Genomic DNA, 23,755 nt, shown 5'->3' with positions numbered 1-23,755 from the left:
CGAACTAGCTTAACGAAAAAAAATGTATACTACTATAGTAATTACCAGTTATAATCTACAAAAGTATGGCGTTCATCAGCTCAGAAATCATTTTGGGGTATATGTAATTTTCAGAATACACAGGATAAGTTTAGCCTGGCCGAACTCTATGACCTCGACATAATCATAGCGAAGGAAAACTGCACATAAAGAAATTTTTTTGGAGATGCAATGTTTTAGAATTGAATTAAATTTTCACTCTCGAAATGTGCTGCTTCAACGCTGAAATGCTCTGAGACTCAAGTCCGGATGATTTTCCTCTGTTATTTAACATATGATGCATAATTAATTGTAACGGCTGCTCTCCTATCAAAGACAAGGAAAACTTTACACCGTCCAGTTCGTTTCAGCGGTTTCAAATCTGTCCGGATACTGTGTTTTTGCAGTTAACTTTTGTGTACTGTATTATCCGCTATACTGTAGATTACCGTTGCATTACTTTTTGCTCTATTACGCTTTATAACTAATTGCACAGCTTTGCTGCTATAACAAACTTGTTTCTCTCAGAAAAACAAAATAATTCAAATTGAGACAATCAAAATTTTGTTTTTTTTTGATAATAACTCAAGTTATAAACCGAATTGAAGATTTCCCGTTCCTAAAAATTGTAGCCCTATAACTTGGCTATAACTGAGCAAAGTTTCAACCTGCTGCAGTTAGCAGTTGTAAAACGGGCTGTCCTACCAGTTGCAAATCTGATAAAAATTTTTTTTTCTAAATTCAAAGTTAGCAAGTCTCTCTATTGGTTTCAATAACACCAAGGTTGAACTAGAGTAGGCTTCGTTAAAGCCAGTAAAAGAAACTGACATTATGCTTTGCACAAAGTTTCTCTTACTTAGGAACTTTGTTCCTCAGAAAGAATGTTTTGAGATTATCAAATTTAATTCTTTTTTCACAAGTCAAAGTAAAGTTAAAATTGCACAATCACTAATATGATCTACAGAAACAAGACACGATAACAAGTAATTTACCGCTCAAGAAAGTGTGCTTCAATACGCACTGTATGTGAGTTTAAAATAACCAAAATTGCAAGTTTCAACTGATTTTTGGTTATTTTTCAAGCTCCTTCCATGCTGGTAGTCACGTGGATTTACATGTCAAATTCAACTGTTGATTGGTTTTAGATAATAATGTCGACAGAATGTGAACACTTTTCCATAACGTCATTTTTTCAGTGTAAATTTGATGTATGGGAAGTTTGTTAACCATGTAGAAGTTTTGTCGAATATTCTGTATCAATAACAGGTTGATTCGCAATCCAATCGCAAAGAATCTGCAATACTGTTAAGTCGTAGTATTGTTTTGCTGGTGGTTGAGGTAGTTCGAGTTTGAGTTATAGTTTGACTTCATGAATGACGATTGCGAAAAAATAATAGTTGCTAAATATAAATGTTGAAGAAATTGAACAAATCCGTATGACTTCAATAGAATGTAGCATTAAATTTCGCTTGTCACGCTATTCTAGCTTTAGGGCTTGAAATGACCTTGAAGTGCTATTCAATTTGATTTCTGAGTTGTTAAGCTCAGCCGCAATATCGCCGGCCCTGTTTTCCATCGCGAAAACATCTTTTCCAGGTAGTACTGGGGCGAGCTTCACTACTGGTCTCTTGTACACTCCGTCGTTCGTTCGAACTATAGCTGATCGAATCACACCGTTTGACCCATCGATGGTCTCCGCAACTCATCTTAGACTGTAATTTCTGCGTTTATCGCTGTCTTCGATCAACCAAACGAGATCGCCTTCTTTAAGGGTTTCGTTTGCCGTAGATCGCCATTTTTGCGGATTATTCAGAGTTGGCAGATATTCTTTACGAAATCTGTCCCATATGAGATTTGCATGGGCTTGAGTTTGTCGAAAGAGCTTTCGATGATCAACAAATTCTTCTGCGCACGGTAGATAGGGTAAGCAAACGTTCCTGTTGCCAAGCAAGAAGTGCTTCTAAGTCATTAACATCTGAACTGACTGGAGTCAAAGGTCTTGCGTTCAATGTCTGCTCAACAATACACATCGTTGTTGAAAGAATGTCCTCGGTGACTGATCTATTCCCCAACACTGCATACATTGCTTTCTTGCAACTTTTCACCAACCGTTCCCATACTCCTCCAAAGTGAGTTGCTGCGCGTGGGTTGAACTTCCATCTGATTCCTCGTTGAATTAGATGTTCTTCGATCCCTTCTTTGTTCCATGCCGCAACGTACTCTAGACATTCTTTTTCAGCTCCAACAAAGTTTGTTCCGTTGTCACTGATGATTGTTTTTGAAATCTCATTATTGCATTGAGACAACTGTCTGTGTCCAACTTAGGTACCACTTCTATATGCACCGCTCTCATAGTTAGACAAGTAAAGAGACAACACCATCGCTTTTCATTTCTTCGCCCAATCTTCACAATGAAAGTGCCAAAGTGGTCAACTCCAACATTTGTAAAGGCTGTTGAAACATCTAACCACTCTTCGGGTAGATCTGCTATCGTATGTGCTCTGCCTTTTCTGCCGGTAACACACTTGTTCGTGATTGATCTTAAGGCGTTTCGTATGCCTAGTATCCACATCTTCTGCTGAACAATGTTTCTCACATGCTCGGTGCCTTCGTGTTGATTGTCCTTGTGCTCGTTTCGCAAGAATAATTCAACCGCGTGATGTTTCCAATGTACCAAAACTGGATGCTTTGCATTGAAGTCCAATTGACTTTTACCTATTCAGCCTTTGGCTCGAATAAGTCCTTCTTCGTCTAAGAAAGGGGAGAATTGTAGGATTTTGCTGCCTTTTGGTATTTTCTTTTCAGCTTTGAGAGATTTCATCTCTTCACCAAACTGTTCTTGTTGTAGTAGCTGGAAGATTGTTGCTTTTGCTTTTTCTCTTTCTTCGATGCTGACTATGAGTTTTGCTGATTTGTATCTCCTTAATGCTCGCCGTACGTATGCCACTGTATTTACTAGTCTGTTGAAGTTACTGAATCTTTCCCACTGGATAACAGCTTTCTTCTCTTCAGCCTGTATCATGAATACTGATGAGGGTATATTCTCTTCATCTGATGCAAAGATTAGGTTCACCTGCTCCGGCCATTCACTTTCTGGTCGTTTTAACCAGGCCGGCCCAGTGAGCCACTCACTTCTCTTGAGTTCTTCAATGTTGATTGCTTTGGTGCCAATGTCCGCTGGGTTGTTGATACCGATGACATGTTTCCACTGTGAAACATCAGTTGTGTCTAGTATCTCAGCTACTCGATTGGCCACAAACACTTGTTGTTTGCGATGGGAACTGTGTATCCACTGCAATACCGTAGTTGAGTCTGAACAAAAACTGCAACTATTTATCTTCATTACATGTTCCTTGACTATCTGTTCTTTCAACCTCACTACCATGACTGCCGCTTGCAATTCCAATCGCTTTATTGAAAGATGCCTCATCGGTGCAACTCGGCAGTTTTCAATGACAAATGCTAAGTCAGCTGAGTATTTTTTTGGTTGTGAACGTAGACAGGCCACTGCACACATCGTATCTTCAGATGCGTCAGCAAACACATGAAGCTCAGTTTTATCCCTCTCTCTGTTGAAGTATTTTCTATCGATGCTTGTTTCAGCCACTATTGGAAGTTGTTCTTTCCATCTCAGGAATTCTTCTTCACTAGGCTCCACTTCGTTGTCCCAATGTTGTCCATTCTTAGTCCAGATGCCCTTCAGAAGTCGTCTCATATGAACACTGAACGGAGCAAACAATCCGATCGGGTCCAATACTGAAGATACCAGTGACAGAATCTTCCCCTGGGTTATTGGGGTTTCCACTTCCTTGTTGGTACCTCTACACACTTGAATACTGTCCTCAGTAGCGGTCCATTGTAGTCCTAGCACTGAAAATCCCTCCGTACTGGGTTCCACTTTGACTTGCTTCGTGTTGCTGATTGACTTCAAGCCTTCTGGGATTGCTTCGGTAACTGCAACATTGTTGCTTATCCACGTCTTCAGTTCAAATCCATGTTGTGAGAGAAGAGATTGTAGTTGATTGAAAACTTCAATTGCTTCTTCAGGGGTTTCTACCGATTTAATGAAATCGTCCATGTAGAAGTTGTTTTGTATTGCCTTTGCTGCAATCGGATACTCTTTTTCGTTGTCCAGTCCCACTCGCTTGAGAGCATAGTTTGCACAAGTTGGAGAAATTTTAGCTCCAAATACGTGACGTTGATATTCGTATATCTGAACAGGTTCGTTAGTTCTTGGACGCCATAAGAACCTCAAGCAACTTCTATCCTGTTCGGGAACTTGCACTTGTAGAAACATCGATTTGATGTCAGCTGTCAGGGCTATTGATCCTTCACGGAATCTGAATATTGTTCCAATCAACCCATGTAGCAGATCAAGTCCTGCTAGTAGCTTATCATTTAGACATACTTCTTTGTACTTTGAGGCAGCATTGCAAACACGTCTTACTTTGCCAGGCTTGTTCGGGTTCGGCACTTGATGGTGTGGCAAATACTATTGTTTCCCGAAGCTGCCTTTCACTTCGGACTCGTCCAAAATCTTTAGCAATCCTTTTTCTACGTCAGTATCTATTGACTGTTGATACAATTTCTTCCGGTTTGGGTCCCTTTGGAATCTTCGCTCCAGTGACTAAAGCTGACCCAAGGCTGAGCTGTAGTTGTTCGGTAGGTTTTGCTCTGGTTCACTCCACAGCATTCCCACTTCGTACCGCTCGCCTGTGAACTTTGTCGTACTCTCTAGCATCTTTTGTGCCTGCAGTTCCTTCTTTGACTGACTGAAGACGTTGATTTTGGAAGCATAGGTTTCTATGTCCCACCAGGTTTGGATATTCTCAGCCACTTTCACATCTTCAGTGAAGGCGAAATGACAAACATTTTGTCTTCTTTTGCCCGTCATGGGTCCACTGACTACTCATCCTAGCTCTGTTAGAACGGCAAAAGGTTCACTTCCTGTTCCTATCTTGTAATTCAATGGGCGTTGTAGCTCATAAGCATCTTGACCAAGGATGATGCCAGCTTCCATCAAGTTGAAGCTTTTGTTTGGTAAAACACTCAAGTGGTTGAAGCTTTGCTTCAACTTGTTGTAGTTGCAGTTTGTGATTCCCAGGGAGATTGACGGGTGGGCAACCGCTTCGATTGAATGCACCTTTGAATGTAGTCCCTTTATTTTGAGAGGAACCTTTTCTTTCTTCAGGTCCTTTGTTCCATGTATGCCAGCTATGTTGAGCGTCACATCGGTGCCTTGGGCTCGTAACTTCTCTTGCACAATTTGATCGATGAATGAAACCGTTGATCCACTATCAAGAAGAGCGTATGTGTACAGCCGGTTGCCACCGCTCTGTATTGAGTCAGGAACTATATGAAGAAAGCTAGTAACTTCGTTACTCTGGTTGATTGTTGCTGCGCTTACGTTGACTGCGTGATTGCCTTCGTCCATTTGGTTTTTTGAGTGTAGCAATTGGTTGTGTTTCTTGATGCATCCACTGATGCCGCACGCATTGACTTTAGAATCTTTGATTGCATGTCTTTGCACAGACATCCGTAACATAAGCGTTGCTTTCTCACTGCTGCGTACCGATCATTCACACTCATGTTTTTGAATAGTGGACATTATTTTATGAGTGCCATCAGTTAACGGACAGTGATCACTTTGCGTTTGCTTCGTTTCTTTCACGTTCGAGCTTGCACTGAAGTTCGATGTTTTCGAGAACCGTTTGTCTCTATCTGTGCTTCTTCGGAATTCTTCTCTTCGCTCTTCCTTGAAAGTTGAAAACCCTTCGTGCACGAATGCTATCCTAGATAGCCATTTTTCAAACATAATCCGATCAGGCCAATATTCATCTTTATCATCAACATAGAACCACCACTTCTCTTTGAGGTCTTGGGGTAATTTATCTCCTGCCATATAAAGTGTCGAGCTTGATTGCAGATCACCAATCTGCTTGTACTCTTCGAGCATATTCACAAAGTTCGAAACAATAACTGAGAAACTGATCAGACCTGTTGAGTCGTGTGGTTTCACCTGACTTGCTTTGCGAAGACTCTCCAGTTGTGCATCAATGATCACATGAGGCCTTCCAAATTTCCTCCCCAGAATACTCCATGCAGCACCATAGAACTGTCCAGAACAGCCCATTCCAGAGATTGCTGACCTTGCCTTGCCTGTCAGTAGATACTTCAGATGGCTCATCTTCTCTGAGTCTGGTATTGGTCGTTGATCCACTGTAGCAATGAACATACTAGACAACTCCGGTCATTCGAGAGGGTTTCCGTCGAAGTTGTTCAACTTCAGCTTTGGTAGGTTACTACTACCTGAATAGCCAGTGCTGTAATGTAATAGACCATTTCTGGGGAAAATGTCTCAGTCTTCAACACTTGAGGATCGGTCTCGTGAACTGCGATATCGTGAGAAGTGACTATGCCTGTTCACTTCAGGGGTTACTTCGAAGCGAGCTGTTGATCGTTCTGGTCTTAGAAGGTTGTCGATCCTGTTGGCCCAGTCTGAGACATTTCTCTCCTTTGGGGTCCAGTTGAGGGGTGATTTGTCTCGAGCACTGGTTGATTGGGAACGAGCATCATCGTTCTCTAATGCTGTTCGCGCTCTAGGTCGCTTGGGAACTTTGCGCTCTAGGTCGCGCTCTTCCTCCAGTAGTTGATGCTTGGTTTCCAGTTCCTTCATTTGCATTTCCAGCTCTAGCCTCCTCCGCTCAAACCGTGCTTGTTCGAGTCGCATCTTGGTTTCGAATTCGATATCGAATTTCTTCATCCTTTCCTCTCGCCTTTTCTTTGCTGATGATGTTTCCGAAACTTTCTCCGTCTCTTGGCTACTTGCTGTTGCTCCATTTTGCACTGTTTGAGCAAATGGGTTGTCCGTTGGGTAATTTTTGTTGCTCTCGCTGTCGTTCACTGCTTGGGTTGCGTTGCTTTGCTCTGCATTAATTTCTGGTTGCGTGCCTTTGCTTATATATGAAAGCCAATGATAGTCCAAACTTGCTTTGCACTTCCTTGCTTCTTTCAGATGTTCTTCAACGAAATTTGCTTGGTAGGACACAAACTTGTTTCGATGCTGCAGTTGCTTGGGTATTTCTTCCTCTAGGAGGTGGACAGTCTGTTGTTAGAGGACCTTTAATTTGTTGGGTCGATCTGAAGCTTCAATTATTTTGTAGCCAAGACTTCTTTTAGTGTTAACTTCTTCCACTAACTCTTGAAGCTTCTTATCGTACCTGTGAGCTGTTGATTGAAGCTTCTCTCTGCTGGTTGTGCTTGACTTGCCTGGTTGCTGTTCGCTTTTGCTTTGTTGGTTTCTTTTGAGCAGGGTTCGCACTTCAATTTTTTTATTGAATTGCACTCTTCTCTTCGCCTGTTTCGAACTGCTTTATCCGCTATACTGTAGATTACCGTTGCATTACTTGTTGCTCTTTTACGCTTGATAACTAATTGCACAGTTTTGCTGTTATAACAAACATGTTTCTCTCAGAAAAACAAAATAATTCAAATTGAGACAATCAAAATTTTGTTTTGTAGCCCTATAACTTGGCTATAACTATGCAAAGTTTCAACCTGCCGCAGTTAGCAGTTGTAAAACGGGCTGTCCTACCAGTTGCAAATCTGATTATAAAATTTTTTCAAAATTCAAAGTTAGCAAGTCTCTCTATTGGTTTCAATAACACCAATGTTGAACTAGAGTAGGCTTCGTTAAAGCCAGTAAAAGAAACTGACTTTATGCTTTGCACAAAGTTTCTCTTACTTAGGAACTTTGTTCCTCAGAAAGAATGTTTTGAGAATATCAAAGCTACTTCTCTTTTCACAAGTCAAAGTAAAGTTAAAACTGTACAATCACTAATATGATCTACAGAAACAAGACACGATCACAAGTAATTTACCGCTCAAGAAAGTGTGCTTCAATATGCACTGTACGTGAGTTTAATATAACCAAAACTGCAAGTTTCAACTGATTTTTGGTAATTTTTCAAGCTCCTTTTATGCTGCTAGTCACGTGGATTTACATGTCAAATTCAACTGTTGATTGGTTGTAGGTAATATTGTCGACAGAATGTGAACACTTTTCCATAACTTCATTTTTTCAGTGTAAATTTGATGTCATGGGAAATTCGTTAACCAAGTAGAAGTTTTGTCGAATATTCTGTATCAATAACAGGTTGATTCGCAATCCAATCGCAAAGAATCTGATGCACTACTGTTAAGTCGTAGTATTGTTTTGCTGGTGGTTGAGGTAGTTCGAGTTTGAGTTATAGTTTGACTTCATGAATGACGATTGCGTAAAAATAATAGTTGCGAAATATAAATGTTGAAGAAATTGAACAAATCCGTATGACTTCAATAGAATGTAGCATTAAATTTCGCTTGTCAAGCTATTCTAGCTTTAAGGCTTGAAATGACCTTGAAGCGCTATTCAATTTGATTTCTGAGTTGTTAAGCTCAGCCGCAATATTAATAAAAATTCGATTAAATAGAACATTATTTTTAGCATACACAGTTCCTAGCACTTTTTGTACATTAGCATAAGACTCGCAAATTCAGTATTTGTGAGCATATATTCTTAATGCATAGTTAATTCCGAGGATCGACTTGCTGATTTTTTTCGCGCCCACTTTTATCAGTATGAGAATCTGTTCTGTGCAGTCCTGTTGCGGTCTGTTTTTTTCATGCTGCGAAGTCAAAATGTGGGCTATCTAGTTTATCCTGAATTTTTACTATGCGCTTCTTGCGTTTTGAAACTGACGAAAACCGACGATTCTTACGTTTAAATACCGACGAAAACCGATCAAAACGACGAAAAAAATCGTAAGGGCTTTGATCGGTTTTGGCGAAGTAAAACTGACGAAAACCGACGATTTCTTATGCTTGAATCCGACGAATTTCTCAACACGGGTATGATCATTGTAGATTTTGACACGATCATGATAATGTTCACTCTAAAATACAGAATGAAATATACACTGTGATTCATGGCTGAATAAAAATGTTAACTCAGTCTAGTCCCAAAATTGAGGGCGCAGCTTCTGCACCAATTTTTTGATAAACGTTTTAGCCATGAGGGTTCCTGGGCAATTTGGAATTTTGTTCACGGAAACCGTAAATTTGTAAACTTGCAAGCTTTTTGGCTTGTAAAGTTTAACGAGTTGGTTATGAATGTAATTATTTAAGAATACCCCGACGCTTATATAGCAAGATCTTGCAAGATTAGTGCAAATGACGCTTATCTTGAAATGTGCAAGATCCGGGAGCCCTATCTTGCAAGAACCTTACAAGACTATTGCAAGATTCTTGCAAGATCTTGCAAGACAGCCGTCGTTAATAGACTAGGGTAATAAATTAACCCAATAGGTCAGATATGTGCAGCTCGTCCTTGTGTACGACCCCTGGCACAATGTAGGCAGAATTTCCAGCTATGAGGTTGCGAATCCTCTTGACTGTGATTGGACTGTACTTGATAAGAGAAGTCAGACACATCCGGTGGTTCTAAAGAGAAATTTGATAATTCTATTTGCAGATAAATTCAGTAATTAATCGGGAATAATTTACAATGATTTTCAAAGTATTCTGATCATGTTTGTTTACAGCCGGAGAACAAAGGCACAATCGTCTTGATAAAGTTTTCGAAATGTTCCCAGTTTTTCACAAGAGTGCATTTCGTGAAAGAATCTTATGAAGATCTTTCCAAAATTCCAAAATTTTTGACTTATTTTTCATTGATTGAAACTATTGCTTCAACCCAAACCCCCCCCCCCCCCCAAGTGTTTTCATGACTTCAACTTACAAATAATTTCTTATTGTATTGACGGCATTATATTATACAACGAGATTATGTATATCATAGAACGCAGGCCTTTGGGGGTGAAAAGGTTACACGCCTAGTAAACTGCGGGGGCAAAACAGAGTAGATTCCACTGGTTTTAGAATGCATTGAATCAGAAGTGGATAAATTATAATTCCCTAGGATTCGAGGTGTTGCTTACTGGGAAGCTGTCGAGTGCATCTGGCACAATGATTGTGAACCTGTCTTCCATCTGGGATGTCTGCTGGTCCACATCCCCTGACTCCACAGCTGGCTTCAATCCCAACAGTTTTGAGAAGTACTGCTGGAATTCCTCACTTACCTAAAACAAATATCCAAAATGTGAGTATTTCCATTTCAAATACTGAAACCTTAAAAGTTGCAATTCTTTCCAAATTACAAGAAAAAAGTGCAAACTCTCTATCTTCTTTTATGAAACAAATTAACCCTTAAAACCTAAGACGTGAAAAAATTGTTTCTACACAAAGTATGTTGACTCAATATGACTCACGTTGGTGTGAACATTTTGGGGAAATTAATGAGCGATTGTGTTTGCATTTGCACATAAAAATCCAATCCATCGAATGCAGAGCGGTTTATCGAAAGTTGAAAACGTTACAATTTTTCCATTCTGTGACCTCCTCCTATGTGCATCAAAGCATTTTTCTTCTCCTGTTAAATAGGAAAATTTGGCCACACACTCTGTAATTTCGAGAGAACTACTGTCTGGCCTTCTAAATGCTCTCTTCAAAAAGAAAGACTTGAGTCATGGACAATTTTGTAATATAATTTTTTCTAGACTTTTTTCAATTGATTGTTTTGCGATTTTCAAATTTGAACACATCGACTGCAAACAATTCCATGCGAACAAAACACTATAAAATTTTGCATTCGAATGTTTGCAAATTTAGTTGACGTGGAAACTAAAAACATTTTTTGTCCTCTTAGTCCATATGTGAATATAAAAGAACCTCCCGGAGTTAACCCGAAGTAAAATTCAGCACGGACTCAGTAAATGTATCAAGATTTCTGGACAAGTCATTTTATAGTTTAATAATATTAAATTTCAGAAAATGTTTCTGGTGTTTTTCTTCTCAGACTGAAAAATAAACTGGGTTTGGTCTGCACAGAATGAAATTTTAATGACTCATGCACTGATTTTTATCTGGACAGCCTAAAATTCAGACAATTGTTTGTCTGCGCAGTAAGACGTACAGCCTGTTTCTTGTATAAGGAAAAACGTTGTCTGAACTACACAAAGTTCCAATTTAATAGAGTACATGAGCTGAAATATTCATTCAAATTTGCAGTTTTTGATAAAATCGATAAAAAGTTTGGGTTTTTGCCAGTTTTAAACAATTCATGAGCTGCAAACTGAACTCCCGGAGTCGCGCGCCAGTCCTATTCAGGGCATTTCTATTGCCAGTCCATATCACACCTGAGTTGTAGAATCGGGCTCAAACACCCAGAATCGAGCTGTGAATACACGTGTTGTATTTGAGCTGCGACCCGAGTTGGGACCAACCGTTAGTGGTCATTCACGAAATTCTGAAGCGGTTGTCGTAACTTGTACCTGCTTCAATCTTGCACAGCTGTTCCTTTATGTTAATATTCCGACAAAATCAGCCAAATTTTAAATTATTTTAACGAAGGATTAGTGATCAGTTTTTCGTTTTCAAATCAAATGTTTTGATATTTGTTTTGGTTTTGTAAAAGAGTTTTAAAATATTTCAGCAGTCACTGTGTTAGTAGTTGTTAAAGAAAATACTCATTATATTTGCATCTTGTTAACACAAAACTATAAAACTATTTAAAATATCCAATAGTTCTCCTACAGCTCTAGCAATGACTAATGTGATAAACACCAGAAACAATTAAAATAGAGTTTTTTCGATGATGCAAGCAACACAAGAGTGTAACTCTTTAGATATATTTAACAATAGTTATTGATTTTTAAAAATTTTATTTTGTCAAGGAAAATTGAATTTTGGGAGATGTTTATACAGAAATTTATATCAAACTAAAGAAAATGTCAGTCGTTCATAATTTCAATCATTTTTCGATTTTTGTAAATCTTCTTAAACGTTTTTCAAGTACCGAAGCATCTTTTCACAAAGACGAGGCGCCTAGTGCAATTCTTACAGTTAATCAGAGCAGTTTTCAAGAAATACTAACAAATAATAATTTTCTTTTTCGTAGCTAAGCAAAAGCACAAATTCAAATTTAAACCGTTTTTCAAAATATTTTCTCTGATAACTTTTTAATCTCTCTTCGCAGAAGACATCCATATTAAAATGATTTATAGCCAAAATAAACCAGGTCTTAACCAAATGCCTGACTACCATATGAATGCCTGACAACCAATAAAAAGAGTGAAAATTGTGTGCTTACAGGTACAGGTGATATGTATATGATTTTGACATTGGGGTCACTCAGGTCACACAACCTGCCCATCTGTCTGTTCTGCTCAAGGGAAATGTCGTCCAAATTGTACCTCACTCGAGCACTGTGACCTTTAAAAGAAGAAAGAAGTGATAACACGGATTAAAACTGTAGTGAAAAAACTAATTCAGTTAAAAAACACTATTAACTGATTCAGAAATTTCTTAACGCACGCTATTTAACGCCCGTAAGCGACTATTCATCCGAACAGGGCACATTTGACCAGATTTAATTACTGGTCAATGAATCCAACAATACCCTATCTACTGTTGCTAGACGAGTTTGATCATCGATCGAGCTAGCGCATAACTGCGCCCGGTGTTGAGCCGACATTGTACTGACTAAAAATTGCCGACTAACAACTTACGACCGGTCGCTTGCGTTGGGTATTTCAACAGAACAACCCTAGAATTTATTTCCCTACAACTTGAATCAATAAAATAAACTACGGTTCTGACAACCTCGAACGCTCAGACATCATGTATACGCCTGCCAGACCCCGCCCACTTGTAAATGTAGTAACCATTCTGCCAACGTCTTGCTCTGAGCCAGAGCATGTTATTAAGTGAAAAATGCAAGCAAAACGTATAACAAACTGCGTCATCGTTCTTACCCAATAGGAATCAACGTTTAAATTTCGTGTAAAATGCATTCTTTATCAACTAAAAAGCACATAAAAACTGGAATTGACATACTTTCAAAGAACCTATTCATTTTTTCGAAAAATCCTTCGAATAAGTCGTGTTATGATAAAATTGTTTCTTTTTTGCACTGTTTTGCACAGATTGGTGAACAGTTTTGATAATAAGTGTAAAGACAGACTGATACATGCCATAGGAGCATGAAAAAATATTCCGTAGAAGTTTGCTAATTGTTCCGACCCCTCTTGAAGGGGGAAGGAACTATATACTCAAATGGGTTTTCTTTGATCAAACAATTTTCGCCGATCGATATATTCATCGTAGAGAGTTGAAACTGGTATCATTAGAAAGCTCGTTAGGCGTAGAATAAAGAATTAAAAAGATTTGATCCGCTGTTTATGTTCACATTTTCCGGAATTTTTGCCCAAAATTTCGTTAATTTTGCTTAAACTTATGAAAATTTTTAAGAATATTGTCATTGATTTTACTTTTAAAGACAAAAAAGCAATGTTGATTATTCTGATTTATTTTTTTTTGTCAAAAACTCATATTTCAAAATTCAGCCTTTTTAATCAAAAACAGCACAAAATAGGCTGATTTAGTCCACTTTGATTGACTTTGCCTGCAGTAAACCCCCAAACAACACTAATTCAACTTTTGTAGAATCCGAAGGGGATAGTGTTACTTCAACTTCCGCTGAGAGTGATCTGTAATGGAAACTTTGCCGCTTTTTGCTAACTTTACTCGTTGAATATCAAAATGCAGAATTTACTTTTGAGTTTTCAACTAACAAATTATCTATATCTACAAAAGCCGAAAAATTAATTGTTCCTGACGGACAGTAAGCATTAGCAGGGCTACTTTTGTGCCAATCTTGACTGTTACAGTCCAAAAAAAAATTCGGATTGTAATCATTCGGTCTTTTTTTTTGAAAAAAGACTTTTTTAATAATAAAGAACAGAACATATCAGATCAGAGCTCAGGAGTGATAGGTCCAATTGGTTTCCTCAGCATTTAGTTTCCTACTTGAAATTTTATGATCGTTTCGACTCTTAAAAATAATTGATTTTTAAATAAATAATGGCTTAATGAAATTTTGCTCTATTTTTTTCTTAATTTGGTCAACTTGTAGCTTAGTGTCAGCAAAGAAAGAATACTTCTTCATTCTGCTCATTTAAAGTTTAGTCTCTTTTGCGGTTTTAAGCCTGAGGTTATTGTTTTCTGGCATTGATACTACTAGATTTCAGATTTTTTTTTGTTTTCAGATTTTTGACAGTTTTCAGGTTTTTTTAGTCACATTATCACATTATTGACAGTTCTCATATCACATTACTAGCGTTCAATTAAAAACACAATTGAACATATCAAAAAATCCTGAAAAATATAGAATATCGTTTTAATGGCCTCGACACTTCTTTCTTGAGGACATTAATTGATTTTTTTAATTTTGTCTTTAACTCATTTTTACTTTGTAGTTTCGATTGTATGAATTTTCCTGTAGAGTGATAGCTTGCACTGGCTTTTCACGGAAAAATAGATGAGCTGATATTCTGATAATAGTAGATAGCTGATGGCTTTCATGACTTTGAAAACAATCGTTTTCCAAAACTAAAAAAAAAAACTTTTTAATTTCTCAAGTCTGTACTTCTTATTTTACTTTTTGTTACATAATCTCGTTAATTACAGGACAAATATGACAAAGAATTCGGTATGACCTTAATGACTTCGACACCGGTTTTTCACAAAATGTAAATTAATTTGATTTTTGTAATATTTGAAGTTCTTTTTGTAGACGCAAGACATGTTATGGATAATTGCAGGTCTCAGAGGCTTATATAAATATTTCAATTTGCAATTAATGTTTTTCATGACTTTATTTCGGATATTTTTTTGGATTGACTTTGTTTCGGATAATTTATATCCAAAAACATTACCATGTTTTTGGATATAACTTTGTTTCGAAAAAAATCACATTTTTACATAATTTTGTTCTTTTCTCCTTTTTGTCTACTTGCTACATATTCAAAAAAAAAAAATGGCCATAAGCTACAATATCAGTGTTTGAAAAAGGTGCAATTGAAAATATTTTGAGGGCCAAAATATGGCTTGACGGTTTTGACAGCGTTTTCTTGCAAGTTTCAATTGAATTTTTGTTTGTTGTTTTTTGTTGTTCTTTTTAGCCGCTCAAAATAATGAATAAGGACAGGTCCTAATGCCCTTCTATAGAAAAATTGTTAGTCGTACCACTCTGGGATATTTTGCTTGTTTTCTAAAGGTTTTCATTAATTTGAAATTAATTGTTTTAAAAAAATAAGCGAATTTTTTAACTTTACTGTTTTTGATCTTTTTTGTCTAATTGTTACCAAAACTTTTTATGGACTGGTCCATATTGTTTCTGGTGATTTACAAGTTATTTTGTTTTGTTTTAGGTTTATCTGACGGTGTGTTGACTTTGTTATTAATTTTTGTTTTTTTAAAACGGACATAAAGTTTTTGATGTAATAATGTTTGTTGTTGTTGTTGTTGTTTGATTTTGCTGTTCAACTTGAGTAGTTTTCTTAAAATCGGCATATCACAGCAATCTAACGCTTCAATTTTTAGTTCGTTAAGTTATTTGCTTTGGAGGCTATCTTATCGTTCATACACAGTTTTTTGAAAAAAAACTTGGTCTTTTTTGGGTTTTTTGGGATTCCAAAAAAATAAGTTTTGGGTTTTTCTATCTGTTCCTCAATTGGAAGACAATTATGCCAAAATTGTGAATGGGCGGGGTCGGAACCTTATGTGCCATCGCACATTACCGTGCCGCCTTGTTGTGGTTTTTAAAACTGAATGTACGTTGACTATGTACTTGGCAAGGCTAATATTGTTCCGCGAAAAGGATAGGTTTGTTCAGAACACGCTGTTATACAAGTTTAAGTTGATGAAAATGAAAATTTACAAATGTGGTTTAATCAGTGATAAGAGGTAGATTCTCTTACTTAATTTCTAATTACCGATAAGCAGAAACAAATCTAGCCAAATAATTGTTCTTTCTGCTGACAAAGTTTGAGGTACAACGTGGAAATCAGTGATCTATGCAATACCTGGAATATAGAACAGTCGCAACAGAATTTCTGACATTTGGTTTGGTTCGCTGACAGATTGAGCAAAAAATGTTGTTTGGTATTATTGATTTTTTTGACAGTATACACATAGTGAATTATTAAAAACTTCTACATCGCTTTCGACTTCTTCAAGCTAACAAAATATTTATACACAATAATCAATTTTCATATTGACTATTTTACCGATAAATTCTTCAATAGAGTTTTGGAGAACCTAATGATTCTCCTGTATGTCCAATAGATTTCTAAACTTCTATTAAGAATTCTCTAGCAGCTCTTACTTAACATTAAACTTTCGGGTCGTGCAATAAAATGGGCTATTGTATTCAATGTTTTTTTTCTGGTATTTTTTCTGGTAAGAATGTGCTGTTAATATTTAATGAAAAATTGTTTTTTTTAATTATCAGCGGTTAATTACTAAAAAGCGGCTTGCAAGCTATTTCCGTTAGTTTTTAGTATTTTTTTCCAATGAAAATATGATCTAGTATTCCAATATCAATCTTTTAGATTTCGATTGGGGTTCTACTTTCGCTTATTTGATGTGCATGTCATTATCTTAGTTAAATCTTTGTTCTGTGTAAGAAGGATTTTGGGAGAAACATCGATGAAATTGATAATAACATGAGAATATAATTGCAGTAGAAATTTTAATGGAAAGAAACTATTTGTTTCCACTGAAAAGAAGCCCGAGTGATCCAGTTACTGCTTACCATTGGTGGAACAACTACTCGTGCAATGTTGTGCATTTGAGATAAGATTATATATATGGTTTAATTCTCTGAATTATTACGATCCATAGGATTTGGATTGCATTGGTGCCCTGTCAAGACCGGTTCACTTTTTTGTTTTCTCACGCCAATGGGAATTCAAATTATATGGTTATATTAATCACGCTGGAAAATTAAAATAAGCAAAAATCAGAAGAATTCAATTTTTGAGAAGAATTATTTACGTGCATCATATTGACTTCTGTTTTTAGTGTTTCATCTACTGAGTGCTATTGGTATGATCAATTTATGTTCTAACTGCGCCCAACTGCATTTGCATGTATTCCTATATGGCAGCAAATGCATCTCCAGATTTCCCCATTTTTTGTTTTGAAATATTCGCGAACATATTTTACTTATTTTTTAATCCTCGTTTTTTTCATTATTGACAGGCCTCTTTTGCTAACAGTGAATTGTAAATGAGCCTAAAAAATGTCTTAACTTCATAACTAATGCTTTTCACGAACTGTTTGCAAAAATTTTTATTTAATTTTTGAATTTGCAATAGTTTGTTGTACTTTTGCTGAGTTATCATTTAATCTCAGGAATCATAGATCTAATTGATGGCAGGAAACATAGGTCTGCAATGGGGCTAAGTTATTCAAATTAATTGTTTCAATGCTTTTTAAGGCCTTCTAGAACTTTAACAATAATTGTTTTGTTTTTTTTTATAACAAATCAATTCTCTTGTCTTGTAAGATTATCATTTTTGACGTGTCTCAATGGTTAGTAATGAATCTAACCATTTTACGAGTTCATCGCAATTGAATTTCATAACTTTGATATCATTTGTCTACAAAGATTTTGAGTTATTGAGTTTTTGTTGTTCCTTTGGCTGTCTTACCACTTAATCTGACTAATGGCAGCTGGCATCGATTGTCGAAAAGGAAAAGATGAACCTTATTAGTCGCTTGGTTCTAAAAACAATTTCTTTTATGATTTTGACACTTTCTTCCCAAAAATTTATTTTTCTTGCATTTTTTTAAGTGAGATGCTCTTTGTTTATAAAACGTTAAAATGAATATGTCAATCTTGCCTTCATTTAAAGTTTTTTTATGCCTCCTTCATTTAATACAGCTGCTAATGGGTATTTTATAACGTATTAGTTTCTGGTGTATGGTGTGGTTAAAGATTTGGCAGGTAGTTTTGTGGTTTTTGCACTTTGACGCCGCTAAATTTCAAAGAACTTCTCTTCTGTCATTTTCTTCACTTTTGGCCTCCTTTTGGTTTGTCAGTCAATGATTCGCACACGGTGGTTGTATGTACCCATTCTAAGTAAGCGTATTCTAAATATTTTTTATTAAAAAATTTTGATATTATTGGTGCTTCTTAAAAAAATGAAAAAGAAAATGAAAGAAAGCACGGAAAAAGAAATTTTAATTGCTTTCAGATTACGTGCTCAATTTCATGTATACGGTCTTGGGTTTTGTTGACCGCCTTAGTCTGAAGTTTTTGTAAATACGATGATTGTCAATGCATCTAATTGTCGATTAGATCATTCGATTGTTTGAATCGTATTTCCGATACCCTCTACTTTTACCTGTAAACAAATAAAGTGGAGATCAACATCGTCCTAATCAGAGTAAGAATTGGCTCATGTCATTCTTACAAGTATTTGATGAAAAGTAGGCACAAGAGGACGACAAATAAGCCTCCCAGCCTCGTGCTAAGGAATCCTGATGATGGTTAGTATGGTACAGTCAGTAGTAATCAGATGTTTGCTAACCTAGTGACGGAATGTGAATAATTGTTCGTTCACTCTCTTTCATGCCATCCCAAGTTGCAGCCAACAACTGAAAAATTCAAAATGCTATCAATAAATGACATCATTGGTCGAAGTCTGTCTGTGTGTTTTGACTTCGTTTTTCAACAACGTTTGACTCTTTAATGGAAACGCTGCAAATATTAAATTGGTTAATTTAGAGCCGACAAGGGCCTATAGGCCTGAAAACTGAGATTTCAAAACCTGTAATACCATAAATTGCCATTTATTATTTTTGGGTCACACTTGTATAGTTTAATAAGTAATTAAAGTTACAACTCAAGCGAACTTTCGAAAAGTTCCCGACATGCAAATGAACATCAAAATGCTCTTTTTCCTGTCCCAACTTAATCTACTTTGCTAATTATCATCCCATTTTTTTTTTTCACGTGTTTTTAATCTGAACTTTAGCCATCAAACTCTCTTTTTATAAGTTTTGAAACATTAGCTTGCGTTGCAACTTTATGGAAGACTTTAAATCGCATTGCTTTTTAAAAGGTGCGTGTAAAGATCATGAACAAATGATGATCAGAAGAATTTGTTGAGATTGTATTCAGTGATATATACCTTCATCCTGAGTCTATAGGAGTCAATAAGGGATCGGTTTGTGCTGACCAGTTGCTTCCTGATCTTGGACAGTTTCGCATTCATAATCCAGGAAATTGCTATCATGCCAGCCGCCCATTTCTGCTTTCTATAAACAATAACAACTCTATACATACAAAGACTTACAACGCACTGAATAAATTATGAATAAATGATAGAAATGACAGTCTTCTATAACTTCTGAAAAACGATATTCTGTAATTTACAATTTTGAGCAACTCTCAAAAATTGATAGAACCGTTTTTCAATGCCAAAAAATACCGGAAGTTTCGAAAACGCCTTGAAAATGGGGATTAGTTTACAAAAAACGTTCATGATTGGACGCATATTTTACTCAATTACAGCAAGCACGTTGGGAAAATACAATAGAATAGTATTTAAAGTTTCGGAAACAATATGATATGATAATCATCAATTCATTATTTAATGAAGCATATAATGTTCTGGATTTTTTGCTTACCTGTAGTGTAGATATGCACTTCTTTTAACATGCATTCTCCACAGACTCTGAATGAGAGTGGCTGCCGCATGTTGACCTTCAGTCGTCTTGAATCTTTGACCCTTGAAAAGGTCAAACAATTTTACCCTCCTATTGCCATCTCTCTTCCCACAAATCCCACCCTCACTGCTCCCTTTCCCTCCTACTAACCGACCCCGACCTCCTTGTTTATCAGTTATAACTTGTAATAATTGATTTTGATTTTGTCTATGATGGTTGATGAACTTTCGAACCTCCGGGTCCAGATATTTTTGGTCTCGGTAATTGCTCAAATTGGATAAAGTCGAAAATTTTGATAATTGGGATTTATTTCGTAGCAAAATGTCTGTTTCTGTGTAAAATTTTTGAAGCGTTCGAGGACGATTTTTTGACTCAGGGTGTAAAGTGTGAAAATGTTTTTGGTTTTTGCTCGATGATTTTGCTGAAAATTGTAAATTCACTTGACGAACTATTGTTTCGCTAATCGGTGAATCGAAAGAACTTCTAATTTTATGAACGCTCAAAATTCTGGGACTCAAAAGCTGTTTTGAAATGTCGGTTTCAATATCTATAAACTCTTTCCGGTTACAAAAAGCTGATGTATTCCGACGTTCGGCGGTATTCCAGAACTTTTTGACGGTTTTTCCGTTTCCCAAGTCCAGAATTTTGGGATTTGATGATTTTTCCAGGGCTACTCCGGGTCGCCGATATTTAACACCAGGTATATGTTTGAACTGGAATTCTGGATTGTAAAATATGACGTCAGATGGAAGAGGAAAAAGTAAATAGGAGCTTTTTGCGACCATTTTGAGTGGGAAATTTTCTATTTTGCGGTTATTTATGTTTATTAATAATTAATTGGTAAACAAAAAACGCAGTACGAAATGTCTCTGTTTTGTATCTCTGCCTTCTCTATTTTGTTCAATTTCAGTCCGGTTGAATGAATTGGTATTTCAACGTGTATCTGAATTAAAGGTGATGAAATTTGATTATAAAAGGAAGGTTCATCAATCAAAATGGACCATTTGTACGCTTTTATGATCTGAAATTTTGTTAGTATAGATACGGTCATGGCTCTCGTTGTTCAGTTCTTTTTTTGTTTTCATTATATTTGGCGATTCTAACCATGATTCTAGAAGTTATGAATTAGTCTGTACGAAAAATTTTTCATATAACGTCCTATAATGATGTTCCTATCTCACAAGATTAATTTTTTTCTTGCAAAAAGAATATTCATTGCGTAGCATTTTTAAGCACTTTATTGCCGTGCTATTTCTTAACAAGTAATCAATACATTAACATCTTGACAATGAAAAATGCGCTTGAAAAATTGTTGCTTTTTATTAAAAAAAAACAATTTTTTTTTTTACAAAAATTGTTGTTTTTCATTAAAAAAATTGTTGTTTATTTAATTGCCATAAACGTAAATGAAAAATTTTTAAATATTGTAAATTTTTAATGGGGATCCGGAAATGGGGTGGATTTAATATAACCTACCAGATTACAAGTTGTGTGGGGGGGGGATGGGTGGGGGGATTTAGCAATGTTTTACCTATGTTTTTTTTTTTGGGGGGGGGGGGTTGGCTCTTGAAGTTTTGGACTTACTGGAGTGTTCAGCTCAGTGAGTACAGTGTCAATGTTGACGATGGTCGAGAGGAGTTCATCTCTTGATGGACTGGTCTCTAATTCGTACTTCATAGCCAGATCTGCAAGTTTGTCCCCGTGGACTAGGGCCACTGTAATCTTGAATCTTCCCAGCAGCTGTTCCAGCTCACCCAAGACACGGATTATACTTAACATAACAAAAAAGTTAATAACTAAAAATAATCACAAATAATCATAGAAAGAATTAATAAGAAAAATACGCATAAAATTCTACAACTTCCATACGAATTAATTGACCTGCTAGTTTGTGTCCAGGTTATTTTGTAAAGATATCCAAATTTTTTGCTTCATATATTTGTATTCATGAATGGTTTTCGATCATTGTTATTTTTAGCAGACTTGCGATAAATTATGGAATCCCGGGTGACCCATCATACAACTTTGTTTGATTTCGTATTAGGTCATATACGATTTGTATAAATTATTGGTAGTCATACAAAGATCATACAAAATTTCAAACCTACTCTGAAAATGCTTCACTCGTTATGCTCTAAAATACTGAAAAGGAAAAAATCAATCATGGAAGCAAAATGTGTTGAGAATTTTTTTCTTGATAACCATACTAGGTCGGATATAACTTGTATGATTTCTTAGTACTCATACAGGAATCATACAATAAAATTTAATTGATGAATAAAAAAAACAATTAGTGAGTTTCAGGAGACACAAAAACACAAAAATGCCTTATTAATTGGTTTTGATTTAAAGAACCGATTGTAGCTTGTTTTCTCGTTTATGCGCTAGCAGAAGCTATGTTGATTCTAAAGGACGTCTTAAGTGTCATTCGGAAACTTCTCGGCTTCAATTAGGTTATCTACAACAATCATATACGATTTCTTTGATTTCACACTAGGATCACATTTCATTTCATATTAGGTTCATTTATGTTTATATATATATATATTTATTATTATATTTATATATATATATATATATATACATATATATATATAAAAGTATATATATATATATATATATATATATATATATATATAAATAACATTCTTTTGATTCCAACCTTGCGGCCTAATCCACACCGCTTGTTTATTGAGGTTTCGTACGTGGATCATATATAACTTTTTTGATTTAGTACTGGGATCATATATGTTTTCTTTACAATTTCCATACGAATTATTTGACCTGCTAGTTGGTGTCAAGGTTATTTTGTAAAGATATCCAAATTTTTTGCTTCCTATCTTTGTATTCGTGAATGGTTTTCGATCATTGTTATTTTTAGCAGACTTGCGATAAATTATGGAATCCCGGGTCATCCATCATACATCTTTCTTTGATTTCGTATTAGATCATACACGATTTGTATAAAATATTGGTAGTCATACAAAGATCATACAAAATTTCAAACATACTCTAAAAATGCTTCACTCGTTATGCTCTAAAATACTGAAACGGAAAAAATAAATCATGGAAGCAAAATGTGTTGAGAATTTTTTTCTTGATAACCATACTAGGTCGGATATAACTTGTATGATTTCTTAGTACTCATACAGGAATCATACAATAAAATTTAATTGATGAATAAAAAAAACAATTAGTGAGTTTCAGGAGACACAAAAACACAAAAATTCCTTATTAATTGGTTTTGATTCAAAGAACCGATTGTAGCTTGTTCTCTCGTTTATGCGCTAGCAGATGCTATGTTGATTCTATAGGACGTCTTAGGTGTCATTCGGAAACTTCTCGGCTTCAATTAGGTTTTCTACAACAATCATATACGATTTCTTTGATTTCACACTAGGATCACATTTCATTTCATATTAGGTTCATTTATGTTTATATATATATATATTTATATATATATATACTTATATATATATATATATATATATATAAGTATATATATATATATATATATATATATATATATATATATATAACATTCTTTTGATTCCAACCTTGCGGCCTAATCCACACCGCTTGTTTATTGAGGTTTCGTACGTGGATCATATATAATTTTTTTGATTTCGTACTGGGATCATATATGTTTTCTTGGATTTCCTATTAGGTTCGTATGCGATTTCTTTGATTTCATAATGGGATCATATATAATTTCTTTGATCTCGTACAAGGATCAGACATTTTTTTCAGCATGAGTTCTTACGTTTACGTTTCATGAAAGGATCATGTATGAATTCTTTCATGACTTCATGCAGAGGCCATATATGGAAATTTGGATTTCCTTCAGAGATCATATATGAACTCTTTGGTTTCATGGAAGGATCGTACTAAGAAATCGAGTATGGACAGTACGAACTCATATATGAATCTTTGTTTCAATCAAAGAAACTTCAACCCGTGTATCATGGATATACTAAATGATAAATGGGTGATATTTTTGCTCTCTACCTTCCCCAATTGAGACAGTAGTGCTGTTTGAATGCTAGGAACTCTGGTGACGTCACTTTAGTCTTTCCGAGTTGGATGGCGAATCTGTGGTCCAGGGTACGGAAGTGTTCCG

At 35.8% G+C, this 23,755-nt stretch overlaps 4 protein-coding genes across 4 annotated transcripts in view; 1 reads left to right on the top strand and 3 right to left on the bottom strand.

Annotated features, from left to right (window-relative positions):
• The window catches only part of LOC142343317 (uncharacterized), a 199,289-nt gene that overhangs the window by 25,820 nt on the left and 149,714 nt on the right, over nt 1-23,755 (top strand). The window lies entirely within an intron of this gene.
• LOC142343318 (dCTP pyrophosphatase 1-like) overlaps nt 1-23,755 on the bottom strand; it is a 247,818-nt gene that overhangs the window by 194,896 nt on the left and 29,167 nt on the right. The gene's annotated exons all lie outside the window — the stretch shown is intronic.
• Nucleotides 1-23,755, bottom strand: part of LOC142343315 (DNA polymerase delta subunit 2-like) — a 209,193-nt gene that overhangs the window by 156,271 nt on the left and 29,167 nt on the right. The window lies entirely within an intron of this gene.
• LOC142343319 (IQ domain-containing protein H-like) overlaps nt 1-23,755 on the bottom strand; it is a 99,330-nt gene that overhangs the window by 55,672 nt on the left and 19,903 nt on the right. Inside the window, exons 12-19 of the mRNA XM_075395149.1 lie at nt 23,644-23,755; nt 21,220-21,406; nt 19,597-19,697; nt 19,098-19,224; nt 18,495-18,561; nt 12,206-12,327; nt 9,996-10,136; nt 9,357-9,498 (exon numbers count right to left, since the gene is read on the bottom strand). Coding sequence (XP_075251264.1) covers nt 9,357-9,498; nt 9,996-10,136; nt 12,206-12,327; nt 18,495-18,561; nt 19,098-19,224; nt 19,597-19,697; nt 21,220-21,406; nt 23,644-23,755 — 999 coding nt within the window. The remainder of the gene's footprint in view (nt 1-9,356; nt 9,499-9,995; nt 10,137-12,205; nt 12,328-18,494; nt 18,562-19,097; nt 19,225-19,596; nt 19,698-21,219; nt 21,407-23,643) is intronic.

This window comes from Convolutriloba macropyga, chromosome 7 (assembly GCF_964194025.1).
Source record: "Convolutriloba macropyga chromosome 7, txConMacr16.3, whole genome shotgun sequence".
Classification (NCBI taxonomy): domain Eukaryota; kingdom Metazoa; phylum Xenacoelomorpha; order Acoela; family Convolutidae; genus Convolutriloba; species Convolutriloba macropyga.
This window is presented reverse-complemented; position numbering and strand designations above follow the sequence as displayed.